General features: G+C 40.7%; 1 protein-coding gene and 1 non-coding gene across 4 annotated transcripts in view; both read left to right on the top strand.

Moving 5' to 3' along the window:
• Positions 1 to 19,303, top strand: part of ARFIP1 (ADP ribosylation factor interacting protein 1) — a 135,685-nt gene extending 116,382 nt beyond the window's left edge. For 2 of the 3 annotated variants that reach the window (XM_055550669.1, XM_055550671.1), the window contains one exon: positions 17,443 to 19,303. In XM_055550669.1, the coding sequence (XP_055406644.1) occupies positions 17,443 to 17,598 (156 nt within the window). In that variant the 3' untranslated portion in view covers positions 17,599 to 19,303. Of the gene's footprint in view, positions 1 to 9,553; positions 9,643 to 17,442 lie in introns of those variants that run through there. The other variant, XM_055550672.1, reaches the window with a different exon arrangement.
• Positions 6,588 to 6,660, top strand: TRNAS-AGA (transfer RNA serine (anticodon AGA)). The gene has a single exon. It is a non-coding gene; the product is annotated as a tRNA-Ser (tRNA).
• Positions 19,304 to 20,725: the final 1,422 nt, after the last annotated feature.

Below are 20,725 nucleotides of genomic sequence, written 5' to 3'. Positions count from 1 at the left end.
GTCGGACACGACTGAGCGACTGAACTGAACTGAACTTGGTATCATGTATCAGTTCTACTCTTAAATTTCTCTTACCCAATTTCTATTTAAAACCCCAGCTTGTCTCTGTGTGTTAGCAGTCAGTGTTGAAGTTTGTTTTGCCCTTTAACAATTACAGTATCGTATGGCATATTTTAGGTCATTCACCAGATGTTGCTATAGTGGTTTTCCTTTTGTCTGGTCAGGGTTGCTCTTTGGCAGATCTTTATGAAAGTTCCCTGTGATTGACTTCACAATGATTTAGTGTGTTTCTAAATTACTGTAACTGTTTCTGATGTTAGGTGTTGAAAATTGGTCAAATCTTTCATCATCCCACAGGCAGAAAATGTTGCTTCTGTCTTCTACTTCTATTTTAAATCTGGTTTTCTGTTGTGTTTTATTTAGCCTTATAACCACTTTAAGTTAGGAGATACATACATAAATAGATCAATATAGATTTTATTTTCCTGCTCTGTAATTATGTAAAGATTATATGAAAGTTTTTTATTATATGAATACTTAATATTGCATTATTCTTCATAACTTTAGGAAGAATTAAATTTTAGCTGTTCCATTCTCTGCATTAGTTCCTTGTCCTGAGGCTGTTTGCGTAGCAGCTTGAGGACCAGAGACAAAACAGAAAGTTAAAGTATCTTTTCCACGTTACTGCCCTTCCTTTAGTTGATCTGTTAACCTTTCTTTGTTTATTTCGAACTTTGTTTAAAAGCTTTCTAAAATGCTTATTGCCTATGAATAGAGGCAGGTTAGAATAGGGGAAAGAAGCCAGTCTTGGAATAGACATTCCTAAGTTCCCCAAATCCTGTCTGCTTCCTGGATGTCTAAAACTTAGGTGAATTACTTAACTTTCTGTGTCTTTTTTTTTTTTTTTTTAATGATAACATGGAGAGAATATAAGATTGCAAAGAGCAGATGTAAGGGTAACATTTATCTGTTGAACAAAAAGTGCTTCACAAAAGTTAGTGTCACCTACTATAATAAAGAATAGTCTACCAAAAATTCTTGGCTGTTTCTTTGATACTATATGCTCATAACTTCTCATGATTTTATAGGACAAATGTAGAAGTAATCTGAAAAAGTGTAATGACCCTAAAATATTTCCTTCAGCATTATGGCTTTTTGACCCTTCTTCTAAAAAGTAGGGTTTGATCTTTTCCCCTCATTTTACTGTCTTCACGTCTCTCAAGTCAGTTCTAATTGAGAAGCCAGAATCTTGCCCAGACTGACCTTTATAAAGTGAACCTGATGAAAAAAACCAGATACTTAAAATAATGCTTTTGAGTCTTGTTAGAATTGCTTATATACAGTGACAACAGCATAATATCATTACCATGGTTGCAAACATTATCTTTAAAATTGTACTGCAGCTGCTTTTCTAATAGTTAATTTTTCCCTCTATTGGTAATGGCTTATATTTATTTAATAACCAAAATATCCTGAAGATTCTTTGTAGCTATCATAGCTTCACTGAATACATTATATGAGTCCATATCCTAGTGCAAATTAAAATTAGTCAAAAATAAGTAGAGAAAGAATAGAAAAAAAAATTTATAAGAAAAAGATGTAGTAAAAGCAAAATATTCTGTTTTTAATTCATTTAATTTAGAAGGTATATTCTTATGATAATTGATTTATTAGTTTAATTTACCTTTCTTTTTGAGTTAGTAATGGTTGGATTAAAGAGTCAACTTACTATTCTTATTTAAAGACTTAGTACCAGAATCAAAACTTGCACTAGAATAACACAGAATCAGTGCCAATAGAAAAGTGAGATAAGTTACCTGTTTTGGTATAAAAACAGCTTCTGAGGTTAAAGTGACAGTACAATTTTATACTTTATTCCCATAATTATAATTGAAAAGTTGTGAATCCCCAGAGCCTCTCTTTATACCAGAAACTTTTCTGAAGTGTGAATACTTTGAAATGCTTTTACACATCAACCTTCTCACAGTTACCAAAAGAATGTTTTTGTGAAAATGGATATTGTCTCATTTTGTTGTGAAAATTAGAATTCAGTCCTAAAAAGCATCCTCTTTTCTTTCTGGATTAGGTTTCCTGGGGAGTGGGGAGCCATTTTAAATACAGCTAATGTCCCTGTTTTGAGGCTCAGTTAGGGTGTCTGTTAGGTTGGTTGACTGTCAGAGGGTGGGGACCGTTGTGTTGACATCAGTAGGGCTAACTAAAAGTTGTCTGATGCCCTTCACCCTTTCTTTTTGACTCAGGAGTCTCCTAACTTTCTAGATTGCTGTAAGAGCTCTCTGCAGTTTAGTATTTGAATCAAATCCTGTGCTCCTTTATTGTCTTCTCCAATTCTAAAACATTGACAATTAAAATTTAAACCCAGAATTTTTTGTGGCCCAAAAAAACAATAATTAGCTAGACCTTATTTCTAAAAATTAGAATTTCACACTAAAAATACAGAAGGCTTTTAGTTTCTCTGTAATTCCAGGAGCCAAGGGTCATCTGAAATTGGAAAACAAGCGAAATACTAGAAGAGCAAGATAGAAATATTACTTTGTGACTCAAGTAGGTTTACTAGTGTGAAAACCTTAAACAGTAACTCAAAATAGGGAAGAGTGTTCATAAACTTGTACATAAACTTTCAGCTGAATTTAATACTTCTCTAATCAAAGTGCCAGTTTCTGTCCTTTAAATAGAAATAATGTTTTTCTATTGAAAGAAAGCCTTTCAACAGAAAGGTTTTCCATAGCCATGTGAGTTTCCAAATATGTTTACTACTATTTAGAAAGGAACTTTATCAGAAAGTTTCAGTAGAAAGGAACCATAAACATTACCTGAATCTCAGTTTCTTCATTATTCAGGTGAAGAGAGCTCACAGGGTAAACATGGGACAGAAATGGGGATTAGGCCCAGTTTCCTTGAAGCTGTCGTTCTCATTCAACTCTGTCACCCTCCTTCTGCAGTTACAAGAGTCTCTAAGGGCAAAGAAAAGGATTATCTACTTCATGGACAGAGAAAATAGAAAATTAATAAATGATTTATTTGTAGTAGATTTGCTTTGTTCCTAATCTGGTAAGTGGAATTTTTAGTGAAGGAAATTTTACTTGTGTGCTTTTGCAAAAATTCAAAACTCGTCACATAGCAGTTTGTAAGGATTGTACCATGATGTTTTAGGGACAGAAGTTTTCCTTGAATTCTCTGAGGTGTATTACTTTAGACTCTACAAGCAAAGGTGAATGTCTTGATTATAATTGATTGTGGCTTTAGAGAGAATTAGAAAATAGAAAGATTATTTGAAATGTTCTAATTTAGTTTCATTTTTAAATCTGTTGATTTATACTCTTTATTTTTTATACTATAATTGAGTCATTAGGCTTTATTATTGTCCTGTTTTTTCCTTTGCTTTTTTATTTAATTGGTGTACGTGTGTGCGTGCTTGTCATTTAGTCATGTCCCACTCTTTGTGACCCCACAGACTGTGGTCCGCCACCAGGCTCCTCTGTCCGTGGAATTTTCCAGGCAAGAATACTGAAGTAGGTAACCATTTCCTCCTCCAGGGGATTTTTCCTACCCAGACAGGGATCGAACCCATGTCTGTCTCCTGTGTCTCCTGCATTGCAAGGCAGATTCTTTACCACTGAGCTACCTGGGAAAGTCCCAGTTGGGCTACACACAGTTTTTTTTTTAATTTTTTAAATTGGTATGCACACAAAATACATACCCTTGGGCTTCCCAGGTGACTCAGTGGTAAAGAATCCGCCTGCCAAGCAGGAGATGCGGGTTCAACCCCTGGGTCTGGAACTTCCCCTGGAGAAGGAAATGGCAACCCACTCCAGTATTCTTGTCTGGGAAATCCCATGAACAGAGGAGACTGGCGGGCTACAGTCCATGGGGTTGCAAAAAGTCAGACACGACTGAGTGACTACATACATGACAACAGCAATGCATTCCTCTTAGGTCAGTACGTAGTTGTGGAATAGCTGGGCTGTATGTACAGTAACATGGGAATAGTAGGTGCGTGTTTAACTTTTTAAGATTCAGTTCAGTTCAGTCACTCAGTCCTGTCCGACTCTGCGACCTCATGAACTGCAGCACGCCAGGCCTCCCTGTCCATCACCAACTCCCGGAGTTCACTCAGACTCACGTCCATCGAGTCGGTGATGCCATCCAGCCATCTCATCCTCTGTCGTCCCCTTCTCCTCCTGCCCCCAGTCCCTCCCAGCAGCAGAGTCTTTTCCAATGAGTCAGCTCTTCGCATGAGGTGGCCAAAGTACTGGAGTTTCAGCTTTAGCATCATTCCTTCCAAAGAAATCCCAGGGCTGATCTCCTTCAGAATGGACTGGATCTCCTTACAGTCCAAGGGACTCTCAAGAGTCTTCTCCAACACCACACTTCAAAAGCATCAATTCTTCAGCACTCAGCCTTCTTCACAGTCCAACTGTCACATCTGTACATGACCACAGGAAAAACCATAGCCTTGACTAGACGAACCTTTGTTGGCAAAGTAATGTCTCTGCTTTTGAATATGCTATCTAGGTTGGTCATAACTTTCCTCCCAGGGAGTGAGTGTCTTTTAATTTCATGGCCACAGTCACCATCTGCAGTGATTTTGGAGCCAAAAAAATAAAGTCTGACACTGTTTCCACTGTTTCCCCATCTATTTCCCATGAAGTGATGGGACCAGATGCCATGATCTTAGTTTTCTGAATGTTGAGCTTTAAGCCAATTTTTTCACTTTCCTCTTTCACTTTCATCAAGAGGCTTTTTAGTTCCTCTTCACTTTCTGCCATAAGGGTGGTGTCATCTGCGTATCTCAAGGTATTGATATTTCTCCTGGCAATCTTGATTCCAGCTTGTGCTTCTTCCAGCCCAGTGTTTCTCATGATGTACTCTGCATAGAAGTTAAATAAGCAGGGTGACAATATACAGCCTTGATGTACTCCTTTTCCTATTTGGAACCAGTCTGTTGGTCCATGTCCAGTTTTAACTATTGCTTCCTGACCTACATACAGGTTTCTCAAGAGGCAGTTGTATCATTTGACATTTCCACCAATAATATATGAGAGGCCAGTTTGTTCCACGTCGTCACTGGTTTAAGTCAGAATTTCCCTAATAACTAAAGACGTTGGTCATCTTATCATGGACTTATTTCCCATCTGTTTTTTGCTTTGTTTTTTTGGTGAAATGCCTGTTCAGACTTTCCCCCTATTTTTTGCTTAGGTTGTTTGTCATTTTCTTATTCATTTCTAAGAATATTTTGTATATATTTTATGTCTATCAGTTCTTTGTCTTAATAGGTTTTGCAAATATTGTCTCCCAATATATGGCTTGCCTATTCCTTTTTATAACAGTGTCTTTTAATTAATTTTTTTGGGGGGGGTCGCCGTGCTGGGTCTTCGTTGTTACATGGGCTTGTCTCTAGTTGCAGCAAGTGGGAGCTTCTCTCTAGTTGCAGTTCGAGGGCTTCTCATTGCATCGGCTTCTCTTGTCGCAAGAGCATGGGCTCTAGGGCACACGGACTTCAGTAGTTGCGGTTCTGGAGCACAGGCTCTGTAGTGGCACACAGGCTTTAGGTGTCTCGTAACATGTGGGGTCCTCCCGGATCAGGGGTCACACCCATGTCTCCTACACTGGCAGGTGGATTCTTCACCACCGAGCCACCAGGGAAGCCCATAACAGTGTCTTTTGAAGAGAAAAACATTTTAATTTTGATGAGGTCCAGTTGATTGTATTCTTTTTATAATTTATTCTTTGTGTGAGCTGTTTTAAAATTTTTGCCAAGCCTAAGATTAAGATTTTTTCCTGTGTTTTCTTCTAGAAGGTTTATAGTTTTTAGCTCCTACATTTAGGCCTGTGTTCCATTTTGAGCTGAATTCTGTAATGTTGTAAAGTATAAGGGTCAGGATTCATTTTTCATGACTCGTTCCTTGGATGTCTTTTCCGTCTCTCCATTTTCTTGAAGAGCTTTATCTAGCCATATGGCTTTGAATATCATCTGAACATTGTTGTATACTAACTCTTAATTTACATTTCCAGCCTAGACTGCCGTACTGAACTCTCTCCAGTCTCACAGTTGTTGTTCTTGTTCAGTTGCCCAGTCGTGCCTGACTCCTCACGACCCCGTGGACTGCAGCACACCAGGCTTCCCTCTCCTTCACTGTCTCTCAGAGCTTGCTCAAACTCATGTCCATTGAGTTGGTGATGCCATCCAACCATCTCATTCTCTGTCACCACCTTCTCTTCCTGCCCTCAATCTTTCCCAGTATCAGGGTCTTTAGTCCACTGAGTCGGCTCTTCACATCAGGTAGCCAGAGTATTGCAGCTTCAGCTTCAGCATCAGTCCTTCCAATGAATATTCAAAGTTGATTTCCTTTAAGATTGACTGATTTTATCTCCTTGCTATCCAGAGGACTCTCGAGTCTTCTCCAGCACCACAGTTGGAAAGCATCAGCCTTCTTTATGGTCCAACTCTCACATCCATACATGACTACTGGAAAAGGCATAGCTATTACTATACAGACTTGATCGGCAAAGCGATGTCTCTGTTTTTTAATACGCTGTGTAGATTTGTCATAGCTTTCCTTCAGGCTTCCCTGGTGGCTCAGACGGTAAAGCGTCTGCCTAGAATGCTGGAGACCCAGGTTCAATCCCTGGGTCAGGAAGATCCTCTGGAGAAGGAAATGGCAAACCACTCCAGTACTGTTGCCTGGAAAATCCCATGGACGGAGGAGCCTGGTAGGCTACAGTCTATGGGGTCACAAAGAGTCGGACACGACTGAGCGACTTCACTTTCACTTCACTTTCTTCAGGTAGCAAGTGTCGTTTAGTTTCATGGCTGCAGTCACCATTCCCAGTGATTTTGAAGCACAAGAAAATAAAGTCTGTCACTATTTCCATTATTTCCCCATCTATTTGCCATGAAATGATGGGGACCAGATGCCATGATGTTAGTTTTTTGAATGTTGAGTTTTAAGCCAGCTTTTTTACTCCTCTTTCACCTTCCTCTAGAGGCTCTTTAGTTCCTCTTTGTTTTCTGCCATTAGTGTGGTAGTGGTCTCAAAATTACAGTTACCTATTGAACATTTCATTTCATATTTACTTGAAAAGCATCTCGAATTTGTCCAAAACTGAGCTCCTAATGTCCCCCTTCCCTTTCTCCACACCTGCCCCTCTCATAGTCTTTGCCACGTAACTATATGTCAGCTTCAGTTGTTCAGGGCAATATCTTAACACCCTCTTTGTCCTCTTTCTCTCGCACCCCACCTCTTGCTCTTTCTGTTGCCTCCACCCTCACACGGAGAAGCCCCCCTCTTCTCACTGCTTGCTTGTCACCACTCTAGTCCAGGCCGCGGTCACCTCGCCTAGGTTGCTGCTGAAGCGTTCTAACAGGTCTTCCCAGTTCTACCCATGCATGTGTATTATCTGAGTTAGGTATTGTCATTTTCTGCTCAGGGTCGTCTAGTGCCTTCTCATCTCACTTAGAAAAGTAGCTAGAGTCTTTAGTGACATCTGAGTTCTCATACCATCTAACCCCTCATCACCTGTTTGACTTCATCTGCCACCACTCACTCGCTCAACTCCAGCAGCACTGGCTTGGTTAGTGTCCTAAAACAATCACCTGCCCGCCACAGGGCCTGTGTGCTTGCTGTTTCCTCTGTCTGGGATCCTCTTCTAAGTATTTTAAATTCGGTTCATCTTCTTACTTCCCGTGGCTTCCTGATAGCTCAGTTGGTAAAGAATCTATCTGCAATGCAGGAGACCCCGGTTCAATTCCTGGGTCAGGAAGATCTGCTGGAGAAAGGATAGGCTACCGACTCCCGTATTCTTGGGCTTCCCTTATGGCTCAGCCGGTAAAGAATCCGCCTGCAATGTGGGAGACCTGGGTTCAAACCTTGGGTTGGGACGATCCCCTGGAGAAGGGAAAGGCTACCCACTCCAGTATTCTGCCCTAGAGACTACCATGGACTGCTTAGTCCGCAGGGTCACAGAGAGTCAGACACAACTGAGCAAGTTTCACTTCACTTCAGTTCAGTCACTCAGTCGTGTCCGACTCTTTGTGACCCCGTGGACTGCAGCATGCCAGGCTTCCCTGTCCCATCACCAATTCCCAGAGCTTGCTCAAACTCATGTCCATCCAGTCGGTGATGCCATCCAACCGTCTCATCCTCTGTCATCCCCTTCTTCTCCTGCCTTCAATCTTTCCCAGCATCGGGGTCTTTTCTAATGAGTCAGTGCTTCGCATCAGGTGGCCAAAGTATTGGAGTTTCAGCTTCAGCGTCAGTCCCTCCAATGAATATTCAGGCTTGATTTCCTTTTGGATGGACTGGTTGGATCTCCTTGCAGTCCAAGGGACTCTCAAGAGTCTTCTCCAACACCAACCACAGTTCAAAAGTATCAATTCTTTAGCGCTCAGCTTTCTTTATAGTTCAACTCTCACATGCATACATGACTACTGGAAAAACCATAGCTTTGACTAGATGGACCTTTGTTGGCAAAGTAATGTCTCTGCTTTTTAATATGCTGTCTAGATTGGTCATAGCTTGTCTTCCAAGGAGCAAGCATCTTTTAATTTCATGGCTGCAGTCACCATCTGCAGTGATTTTGGAGCCCAAGAAAATAAAGTCTCTCACTGTTTGCATTATTTCTCTGTCTATTCAACATGAAGTGATGGGACCAGATGCCATGACCTTAGTTTTCTGAATGTTGAGTTTTAGGCCAACTTTTTCACTCTCCTCTTCTTTTTCCTCTCCTTTCTTTACTTTCTCCTTTACTTTAGGTCTTTATTCAAATGTCACCTTAGTGAGACCTCTTCTGGCCTTCATTTTTTTTGTTTCTTTTTTTAAATTTGTTGTTAGTTTCAGATGTACAGAAAATGACTCAGTTATACATAGACATATACTCATTCTTTTTTGGATTGTTTTCCCACATAGGTTATTACAGATTATTGAGTAGAGTTTCCTGTGCTATACAGTAGATCCTTGTTGATTACCTAGATATTCTATATATAGTAGTGTGTGTATGTTAATCCTGAGCTCCTAATTTATCCTTCCCTCCCATGTTTCCCCTTTGGTAACTATAAGTTTGTTTTCAAAATCTGTGAGTTTATTTCTGTTTTGTAAGTGAATATGTATCTTTTGTGTTGTTTTTTGAAAAATAGATTCCACATGGGTTATAGCGAGTTATATTTGTCTTGTCTGATTTCACTTAGTATGATAATCTCCAGGTCCGTCCATGTTACTGCAAATGGCACTCTTTCATTTTTTTTTATGGCTGAATAATAGTAATATCCCATTGTATGCGTGCACCACACCGTCTTTACCCATTCCTGTGTTGATGGACGTTAGGCTGATTCCAGCTCTTGGCTGTTGTGCCTAGTGCTGTATTGATCACTGCGTGTATCCTTCCATATGATTGGCCTTCCTCTTGACATCACACCCCCTCTCCGGTACACACAGCTCATATTCTCCTTTGCTGCTTTCTTTTTCTTCGTAACAAGTGTCGTCATCTGACGTACTGTATACTCTACTGATTGTGTTTCTCTTTATTCCCTCAATAGAATACAAGCTTTTTGAGAACTGTCTGTTTTGTTGCTTGCTTGCATTCCAGCCCCTAGACCAGACCCTGGTAATACTTACTGAGTGAATGAATGTAAGTAACGTTTTAGGTGCAATATTTTTTTTCCTCTGAATATAAAGTGGAGACACTATCTTTTTTAACCTTTCCTTTATTTTAATAATAAAAAATGTTAAACACATTCAAAAGAATGTGTCAACGTACAGGCAAGCTATAAATAGTAATGAGAACAAACAGCAGCCACTTTCCTACCGCCCGGGTTACGAAACAAAGCTGTCATCCTTCTGACGCTGCCTTGTTGCTTTCCCGTATCTCATTTTCCCTCATCTGCTCCCTCTATAACCCTTGTTCCGAGTTTTCCTTATTGTCGTTGTTGGTTTTCTGAATAGTTTCACTACATGTGAATGTCTCATTCCGTTACGTGTGTTTCTGAACTTGATGTAAATGGAATCCCACTGGGAGCGTTCTGTTTGTTCTCTCTGATCTTCCTGAGAGCCGTCCATGTTGAGGCATGGAGCTCTAGATCATTTATTTTCACACCTGTATATTAATAGTATCCCCATTGTGTAAGGAAACTGTAGTTTATCGGTTTTACTGTAATTAAATTTAAGGTTGTTTTCTTGTATTTTTATGCTAAAAACAGTGTTGTTATGAACATATTTGTGCCCGTCTCATGTTAAAGTGTTAGTCGTTCAGCCGTGTTCAACTCTTTACAACCCTGTGGACTGTAGCCTGCCAGGCTTCTATGTCCATGGAATTCTCTAGGCAAGATATGGGAGTGGGTTGCCATGCCCTCCTCCAGGGGATCTTCCCAACCCAGGGACTGAACCCAGGTCTCCTGCATTGCAGATGGATTCTTTGCCATCTGAGCCATCAGGAAAGCCCTGTGTCTCGTGGAACACGTGCAAGGTTTTATAGGGCATGTTTTTATGAGTCAAATTGCTATTCCATAGGGTATATGCATCTTTAATTTTACTCGTTAATGCCAAAGTGTTTTCAAAAGTAGTTGTACAAATTTATACACCAATTGGCAGTGTACAAGAATTGCTATTAAGTTTTCCTAAGGTAGAAGATAAAAAATAGCATCTCACATCAGTCTTAACGTGCCTTTTCCTGTTTTCTTGCGAGGCTGATGTCTTTTCAGATTTAATTGGCCACTTCTGTTTCCTCTTCTGTAAAGTGCACATCCATGTTATCCGCTCTTTTTGACTGGGGTGTTGGTGTGTGGGAGTCCTTCACATTTTCTGCATATGTACCCTTTGTCAGAGCCTGTAATGCAGACCCCTTCCCCACTTTGTAGCTTGTATATTTTCACTGTCTTTGGGTGAATAGGAATTCCAGATTTTAAAGTAATTGAATCTAACAGTCTCTTCATAACTTATGCTTGTTTATCTTTAAGAAGTTCTTTGATACCTAAGGTCATCTGGAAACCTTCCCACCCTTCTGTCCCAGTATACTGCCCTCAGAGTGCTCCTCTGACCCAGTCCTTGACAGTCTGTTCTCCAGAAGAGCTCTAAAACTCAGTCACACTGGCAGAGGTGACTGAGAACAGCTCAGAAAACATTTTTATGTAAATAGGAATCAGATGAGAGCTAGCCTGTAATGTTTTGTTTTACCTCTTTTTTCTAGCTGTGATTTTCATTGTGGCATTCCTGGTGACTCAGTGGTAAAGAACCCATCTGTCAGTGCGGGAGATGCAGGTTCTATCCCTGGGTCGGGAAGATCCCCTGGAGAAGGAAATGGCAGCCCACTCTAGGATTCTTGCCTGGGAGCTCCCAGGGACAGAGGAGCCTGGCAGGCTGAGTCCATGGGGTTGCAAAAGACTCAGACATGACTTAGCGACAAAACAACAACAGTTTTCATTGATTCTAGTGGCTTACAGGGAAAAGATTTGGTCCTGAAATCAAACTCCATTCTTGTAAGGTAAACCCAGGTTATAACTTTAATAATTTGACCTTTTCTTAGTAGATACTTAGACAAATCAGTTTTCATTTTAAAGCTTGTTTTAAAAGTGGTTGCCATGCAAAACTTATCTAGACATAGACAATGAGATCAATATGGATTAATTAAAGTCTGTATTAAGAATGTTTAAACAAATTTTTAATGTAATACTGTTAACTTGAATGTTGTTAACCAAAGGATGCTATGCTATGCTAACTCACTTCAGTCGTGTCGGACTCTGTGTGACCCCATAGATGGCAGCCCACCAGGCTCCCCCAACCCTGGGATTCTCCAGGCAAGAACACTGGAGTGGGTTGCCATTTCCTATTCAATGCATGAAAGGAAAAGTGAAAGGATAGTTAGGAAGAAATTAAGTGCCTTCTTGGTGCTTGAAAAATATGTTCATTTCAGAAGTGCAGAATCATGGGTTATAGAGGGACCCTTAGAGGTTCTTCTGAGGTGATCCATCAGGCAGAGGCATCCCTTCTACAGCATCCCTGCCCTTGGACTGAAGGCCTGTCAAGGCGGCAGTGTGGGTAAGCCAGTTGTGTCCATGCGCTCCTGTTGACAGTTTATTTGCTTAGCGCACACCTATTTTTCACTGGGTAAACTTCACATCACTTTCTACCTTTGAAAAGTAAAAAACTCTGATTCTTGTTTCACTTACAACACTTTTCTAACATCAGTTGTATGTGGGTATTTTTCTTCCACACAGACCGTTCTCTGATTTTCTGGACACTAGCTGGGTGTCCTGAAATTCAGTTGACTTCTGACCCTGTGGCCCCCACCTCAGCACCACACAGTTGGAAACTCTGGGGCGTCACCTGTGCTTCTGACTGGTCAGCTATAAAGTGGTTCCCACAGCCCCTTCAGGAGGCTCAGTCATTTGTTCGAGCAGCTCACAGAGCTCAGGAAGCAATTGACTTATTACCTCACCGGTTCATTACAGAAGTATTAAAGATGGAGACGTCCATCGGGCAAGGTCTGGAAGGGCTCTGAACACCGGCTCCTGTGCCCATGGTGTTTGGAGGGCACCACCCTTCTTGTTTGTGGATGCGCCCAGACCGGCTGCTGTAGGGATTTTCACACAGGCTTCATTGCGTGGGCACGGCTGATTAAATAATTGTCCAGAGGTTGGGGGGTGAGGGTGAAAATTCCCACCTAATCACAGTTTAGTTCCCTTGGCAACCAGTCTCAAGCAATGGTTATCTAGGGGCTTTCCAGGAACCTTATTAATATAAAGGCTGTCGTGGTTGAAAAGTGCTTGTTGTGAATAACAAGAGAGACTCCTTTCACCTTCAATAGCTCTGGGACTATTTCAGGAACCAAACTGGAGACCAGATATTACAACTAAAGATGCCTCCTTGGCTCTTATCACTTAGGAGATTAACAGGTTTTAGGAGCTCTGTGCCTAGAATGGGACCAAAACAAAGTATGTATGTATTATTATAAACCACAGGATCATACTCTTACTTCTTACAAGTTCCAAAGCGGTGGGTTCTAAATAAAGGAAATTTTATCTCACTAAAAAAAATCAACGTCGTGTGGAGGTTTAAACCGTCAAATAGGTGAATATAGATTCCCCTGCAGTCGAAGGAGTAAGTACTCACTCTGTGTCGGACAGAGCACTAGGTGGTATCTCGTCTCATTTAGCCTTCCACAGCACGGCGAGCGCAGTTCTCAGTAACGGCAGCCCTAATGGACAGATAAGGACCTTGGCCAGTGAAGTTAGAAGGACCCTGTGCCCGGTACCACTGCAGGGTGGGACAGCTGGGCCTGGCACACATGCTTCCTGATTCCAGAGCTCCTTCTGGTAATTTCTACAGAAGAACAGTACTAGTAATAGGGATGTTTTACCAAGGATCTAGATGAATAACAAATACAGATTTGGGGAGGCTGTGCCCAGTATCGACTATACCTAATGCAAGTCTGACCAGAAAATTGGAAATAAAAGTTCTCAAAGAATCCGTATTCCATTTACTCATAAACTGCACTTAGGTCTTGAGGCTGGTTAGTAGCAGTTTTGAAACCGTGTGACTCAGATTGGGACTTGAACCCATGTTCTTTTAGAATCACTCACTTGGTGACTGGACTTACTGAGGCCCGGGTTCTTTGTGTCTCAGCGCAGAGGGAATCCAGCAAGAGGCAAAGTGACAGGCAGGAAGTAGTAGGTGTATCGATAGAGGGTGCTTGTGAGAGATGCAGTCGGGCAGTCAAGAGGCCTGTGCCCCAGAATTAAGCAGCTGCATTTTTATAATCAAAGGAAAGCAGGGGCGGGGGGTAGACTGCCTTCTTCAGTAGACCTCAGGCTTACGTCCCTAACCCCCCATAGTATCCTGCAGGAGAGCGTCTGACCCTACGAGGTCAAACTGGAATTATCATAGCACTTGTTCACATCAGCAGAAGGATGGTAGCATTTTTTCTTTCGCTTAATGACCCGGGGGCATATCTCGTGCTTTTATGGTTAAGCAAGCTGCTCTGTTCCACGCTGTTCTGAGAGCTTCCTTGAGCAATCATTAACTTAACCGCGGTCTCCCGAAGTTCCCTGGGTTTCCCTGTTTGTGATCCCCTGTTGGGACTTCTCCAGCTACCTGTGTAACTTCGCTATTCTGTCCGTATCAGTTTTGCGTTCCCTGTTTGAGTATCTGCTCCACAGCTGCTTTCTCTCGTAGTTTCTCTCATGTATCGCAACCACCCTGCTTATTATTATTAGCTTTTCCTCCTCCTAGGCCTATCATTCTGCCTCTGATTTTCCTCCTTTTCACTATGTTTTCTAACCCTTATTAATTCCTAGGAGAGCACACTCTTAACCTTCTCCATGCTGCACCTCTTTTGCTGCCTAATAAAAACACCCACAACTTGGTGACCTAGAGCTCTGTTATTTCCCACGGTTGCCTGGTGGTTTTCAGCGGGAAGGTCCCCTGGGCTCTGGGAGCAGCTGGAACCATTGGACCTCTGTTGCCGTGGGCTTTCATCCAGAACGGAGGCTAAACGGGGCTTCCTCACACTGCAACAGCCGTAATCCCACATGGCTGGCACTTGTTTATTAGGCCTCATTTTCCAGGTTCTATAGGCTAAGCTCATTGTCGCTGTAGAAGCCTCCCCAAGGGTGTGGGTTGAGAGGGCTGATTGGAGCCATTGTTGTACGTTAATTATAACAGTATACTTTGCTCACCTCCTCATTGCCTTCTGTGTGCTTGGGCGCTCAGTCGTGTCCAGCTCTTTGCGACCCCATGGACTGTAGCCCGCCAGGTTCATCTGTCCATGGGGATTCTGCAGGCAAGAATACTAGAGTGGGTACCCTATCCCTTCTACAGGGGATTTTCCTGACCCAGGAGTTGAACCGGAGTCTCCTGCATTGCAGGTGGCTTCTTTACCGTCTGAGCCACCAGAGAAGCCCAGTTGCCTTCTAGGAGCCTGCGCTTCCTGTGATCATACTGTCTCCTGAATAGTTGCCCCTGAGTGGAGGTCCGTCAGCGTCCCCCTTATCTCAGAACCAGAGGGCCAGGTTCTGCCATCCCAATGTTCTTGTTCAGGCTTTCTGGAAAAAAACCCTCTTCTCCCCAAAGGTGCCTTTAAGTTAACAAGATGTACTTTTGCTACCCGTTGATCAGTAGTCGTCATCTGCTGCCCCCTGCTTCAGTCATCCTTGTGTTCTTATATCCCTAGTGCAGTGCCTGGTACATAGTGTTAAAGGTTTTGTGTTGTCCTTATACCTGGTACCAAAGCCTTTCATCTAGGAAGGTTGCAGACCTTACATTTCTGAGCAGATGAATTCAAGGTATTTTTTTAGTTGTCATCATTTCATGCTATCCGGCCCTGTTAAACTATCTCCTTGCCAGAAACCTTCTTATCTTTGTCAGAGAAAAAGGAAAAAAATTCCTTTTATTTTTTTAAACAACTTCAGTTGAATCGGCAGCTTCAGATGCCCTGAATGTTAACCCATCTTCTTCTCAAGGCTTGAGCTATTCATTCCCTGGGGTCAGTACTTATTTTGTTTCTTACCTGCCTCCTACCTTCCCAATGCCTTAATAATGTAAGCTTGGAAGAATGCATTTGAATCCGTTTTAGTGAGGTGGATGAAACTGGAGCCTATTATACAGAGTGAAGTAAATCAGAAAGAAAAACACCGATACAGTATATTAATGCATATATATGGAAGTTAGAAAGATGGTAACGATGACCCTATATGTGAGACAGCAAAAGAGATACAGATGTTAAGAACAGACTTTGGGACTCTGTGGGAGAAGGCGAGGGTGGGATGGTTTGAGAGAATAGCACTGAAACATGTATATTACCATATGTGAAATAGATCGCCAGTCCAGGTTTGTACACTGGGATGACCCTAAGGGGTGGGATGGGGAAGGAGGTGGGACGGGGGTTCAGGATGGGGCTGATTCATGTCAACGTATGGCAGAACCACTACAATATTGTGAAGTAATTAGCCTCCAATTAAAATTTAAAAAAAAAAAAAGAATGTAAGCTTGGGAGGGAAGGAATGTTTTTCTGTATCTCCTAAAACAGTACCTGGCATTTAGAAGGTACTTAATCTCTGTTGAATGAATAAGTGAATGAAATAAAAAGTTTTCTAAGATACTTTAAGTAAAAATCTGTTACTGAAAGTGTGTATAGAAAGTGAAACTGTTAGTTAATCAGTCGTGTCCAACTCTTTGCGACCCCATGGACTGCAGCCCGCCAGGCTCCTCTGTCCACTGATTTTCCAGGCAAGAATACTTGCGTGGGTAGCCATTCTCTTCTCCAGGGGATCTTCCCCACCCAAGGATCAAACCTGGGTCTCCTGAATCACAGGCAGATTCTTTACCTTCTAAGGCACAAGGGAAGCCCTAAGTGCATAATACAGTCCATTTATGTTTTTAAATATTGTATATAACCCTAGAAAATTTCTCAACGGGCACACAATAAAATGCTGACAGGGATTCTCTTGGGTGGGAAGGAGAGGAATAAATGCAGAGTGGAGACTTGACTTTATAATTTTGAGCATATGCCATTGTTACAATATTTTAATCTTAAAAATAAAGGCTTTACAAATCAAAACTGTCCAATATAAACATATTAAGTGTTTTCCTTTATAGAGGTACATAGAGAAATGGCCAGAGACTATGCATGTGTGTTAATAGTGAATACAGATGTCTTATCATATGTTATATCCTATTTTTTCACTTAGCATCATATAGCAGATGTTTTTACATCATTAAAAATTATTATTAAAAGTGCAGTTTTAGTGAATATTGCATTGGATGGGTAAATTTTATACTTTATTGTTGACCAGTTTGCAGTTATAAATAAGACTTGAGGAAATACTTCATTCATAATATCTTTGTGACATTTTGCTGCTATCTTTAAATAGAAGAGTCATAGAAATAGTGTTACCTGGTTAAAACATACTCTTATATCATTTGAAGTAATAAGCAGTTGAAAATAACTGAGGGGTATTTGAACTTTTAAGTAAATTGCCTTTGGGGGCGGCTCTTGCCATCACTTCTTCAATTTTTGCAGAGAACAGCAGTATTTAAAAGTATCCAGCCTTTTAAATACTCAGTTTTCACTTAAAGTGTAGCCTTAATGATGTCCATACTTGGCACAGACAGTTATTTACCTATAATTTTGCTTCTTTGACTTTGAACATACTTAAAGAGGGATCTACTGATACTTTTAAATTAAGGTATGCTCAGTAATCTTTGAATATGGTCAGCATCTTATTAAGCTGATCTGTTCCCTTCAGGGAAGTTAAAAAGCTATGAAAGGCTCGGTGACTTCGCAAAGCAGTGTACAGTTAGGATGTGTGAAATACTTCGTTAAAACAACTTTTCCTTAGAGATATGCTCTTTCATTAAGACATGTAACAACCCACCTTATGTTTTATTATCATTGGTGTTAATGCTCAGTCTTCTAACTCTCCTCTGTTCACAGGTTAAAGTATTACACAATCAGCTGGTCCTTTTTCACAATGCCATTGCCGCTTACTTTGCTGGGAATCAGAAGCAGCTTGAACAGACACTTAAACAGTTCCATATCAAATTGAAAACCCCTGGAGTTGACGCCCCATCTTGGCTTGAAGAACAGTAAAATCCACCTGGAGACAAAGAGAAAGTCACATTGTTATATTTCTAAACAAACCTAGTAAGAATTAAGCAGAATTGGGGGAAGAGGGAAGGGGTGACAAGCATTGTAGTGATTCTTGCACAAACAGCTTTAATTTTTCCCTTTTTCATACTTTAACAATTGAGCTGTTAAATTTGACGCGAAGGTGGGTGGTTTTAATGTAAACATAATTTCTATAACCTGAACACAATAATCTCCCTTTTTGAGAAATCCTTTTGTATTGTGAGGGTTGATGGCTATTTCTGTAGTTTGAAAACACCTAATATAGATTTGCACTGACAAGATAAAAATTCAAGGTTTTTGGTCCTGCGAATGAGGACCAGTTGTAACTTTTCCAAAGGAAGGTTTACATGATTTGTATCAACATCAGATATTTTATATAAGAATATATTAAACATCTTTAAGAGAGTCATTTTCATGTATTGTCTTAAAGAGAAAAAAAGACTCTTTTGCAGAGTAATATTATATGGTGTTCCTGCAGCACCCACACAGAGGCGGCAGCTCTGATGAATGACTGATTGGCTTGTGGAGTTGTGGCAGATACCTTTTTAAAAATGAATCTGTACCATTGTCATTTTGTTTAGAATTTTTCTTCAAGACGCAGGAATCACACTGTCATTTCTTTGAGGCTTTTGAACTTAAGAATTTGCATCACCCAAAGTCATGGAGCAGTTCTGTTAGCAATTTCTTTTGATTCATAATGAAACCTGATTGAGAGAATTTTTTTGACAGATGGATCTGGGAGTAGAAATTCTCGATGGTTTCTAGAGTGGAAATCTGTGCTTATTAGAAAGCTAGTTTTTGGGTAAATTCCATTTTGACAGAAGTGAATTCCTAGACAGCTTTCATTGACTTCCATATGTAACAATACCGGTTAAGCCTTAAATCACAGATATGTGCCTTCTCAGATACAGTAATTCTCATTCAACCAATGTACATAAATCCATAAAGAAGCCCCTTTCAGATAATGTTTGATGTGTCTGTTTCTTTCTTGGAAAGGAGCATTGTGTATAAATGTTGAATTTCTTTATATTCATTGAGCACATTTAAGGTTTATGGAGAAATCAACTTTTGAATTTGCCGTTTGGATTTTCTTTGTTCTTTTTGTGAAAGGGGAAGACGGAGGACTTGTTTGCCCTGAGTAAAGGAAAAGTAACGTGGGTCAGTGTGGTGGGAGCAAGTAGACGGGGGCTGGAAAGGCCAGTACTGTTTCAGTTGCTCAGCACTCTTGGTCTTGTTTTATGGCCTTCTGTGTGATTTTTATCAGTAATGTAACCCTTTTTCAGTATAAGTTCTCTTGATTTTTGTCATAAATTAATATCTTGAGATGCATCTCTTCACCTGTTCATTTCTTTTGTGTTGAAATGAAGTACTTAAAATTACTGTTATACCAGAACTTCATGGACTGTAAGATTTGTTATATATGTTAAAATGCCATTTAGCTGGCTTTTTAATTAATATGCTTGTTTTCAATGCTTAACACAGTGTATGTAATGTGACTGTAAATCATAAACCTATTTTAAATCATTCCCTCCTGTATATTTGTACTCTGAGAGAGCCTTATTTTATTCTTCCAGCAGAATTACTACTTGTGATAGTTCATTTACATTCCCCAGAATGTGCCTCTGGTGTGAATTTTGTATTCTTATTAAAAGTGTTTGCTGCAGTACCTCATATCTCTCTCTGCCTCTTCATAATTCAGAATAAGAAACAACTGTTTGGAAAAAGAGAGGCTGTGTGATTTGCCTTTGGAAACAGTGACAATGACCAGAAAACGGTGCTTCCATCCCTTAGATTGCATTATTTCAGTAAGTTACTCTTCCCTCAGCGGGACTCTGCTGGGAGCAGAACGTGTCCACTCTTACATACTTCAGTGTAGCTCAGTAATTAAATCATCTCATTTTCAGAAGAAACTAAAATTTTCAGTAATGTTAAGTAGTGAGTACATGTGCCAAAGAAATAAGTGAATTAATATGCTGTTTAATTGTATCAGTTGTATCTGACTCTTTTGTGACCCCACGGACTGTAGCCCGCCAAGCTCCTCTGTCCATGGTGTTGCCCAGGCAAGAATACGGGAGTGAGTTGCCATTTCCTTCTCCAGGGGATCTTCCTGACCCAGGGACCGAACCCTCCTCTTCTGCATTGGCAGGTGGATTCTTTACCACTGAGCCACCAGGGTAGCCAGATTAACATATGAGCCAGTGGTTTATTTACTTTGTTAGGAAAGCAACTCATATTCATTGTATTAAGAGGAAAAAAATTAGAAGAAAATCTCAAAAATTGAGGATAACTTCCCAAATCTTTAAGTACTGCATGGGACCCCTTAACTCCCTCTGCTGTTAGATACTTTAGTTACCAGTTGTTTGTATTATAGGCTCTAGTTTGAATATCCTTTCACACACACGCAAACCAGATTATTACCTTAGGTTAGATTCGTAAAGTGAGTATGAGCCCTCACAAAGCGTATGAGTTCATTATGCATTGCCGGTTGTCTTTCAAGAAAGATTTTGCCAATTTTACACATGTGCCTGATAAGCATATTTTTTAAAGCCAGTACACATAAAAGGACATCATGCATATAATCAGCAGAGCATCATTTTATAAACATTTAAGTGGAAAGGGAAAAATTGTCAAGAAGGTAAGGGCTGAACCATTAGGATTTGGGGAATTGTGGGGTGTGAGGCAGGGGATGGATAGAAATGTCTAACTTTTCTCTCATTAAAATAGAAATTGTTCAAGAAAGAAAATGCACTGAAGAGCAAGTCTGTGAAATTGAACTCTTCATCCTGTTAAAAGGTAAACAGAGGCATATTAAAAATTGTAGGGGTTTATATTTAAAGTTGATTGGAATCAAGCAGCACCAACCCAAGACCTGGTTAGCCCTCCACCAGCAGGAGCTAGGGTTGAGGGAGACCGTGAGAGAGAAAGGGGAGGTACCAAGGAGGAAACGTATTTGACCGGCCGCAGCTTAAGGGATGCTTACTTGGGAAAGTCTGGTTGGCGGTTTGTGACTGGTTTTCCTGAGCTTTGATAATTTTTTTTTCTTTGTTAGTTGGCATTGGGATCTCAGTTCCCAAACCAGGTGCCCAGC

This window comes from Bubalus kerabau, chromosome 16 (genome assembly GCF_029407905.1).
Source record: "Bubalus kerabau isolate K-KA32 ecotype Philippines breed swamp buffalo chromosome 16, PCC_UOA_SB_1v2, whole genome shotgun sequence".
Classification (NCBI taxonomy): Eukaryota; Metazoa; Chordata; class Mammalia; order Artiodactyla; family Bovidae; genus Bubalus; species Bubalus kerabau.
This window is presented reverse-complemented; position numbering and strand designations above follow the sequence as displayed.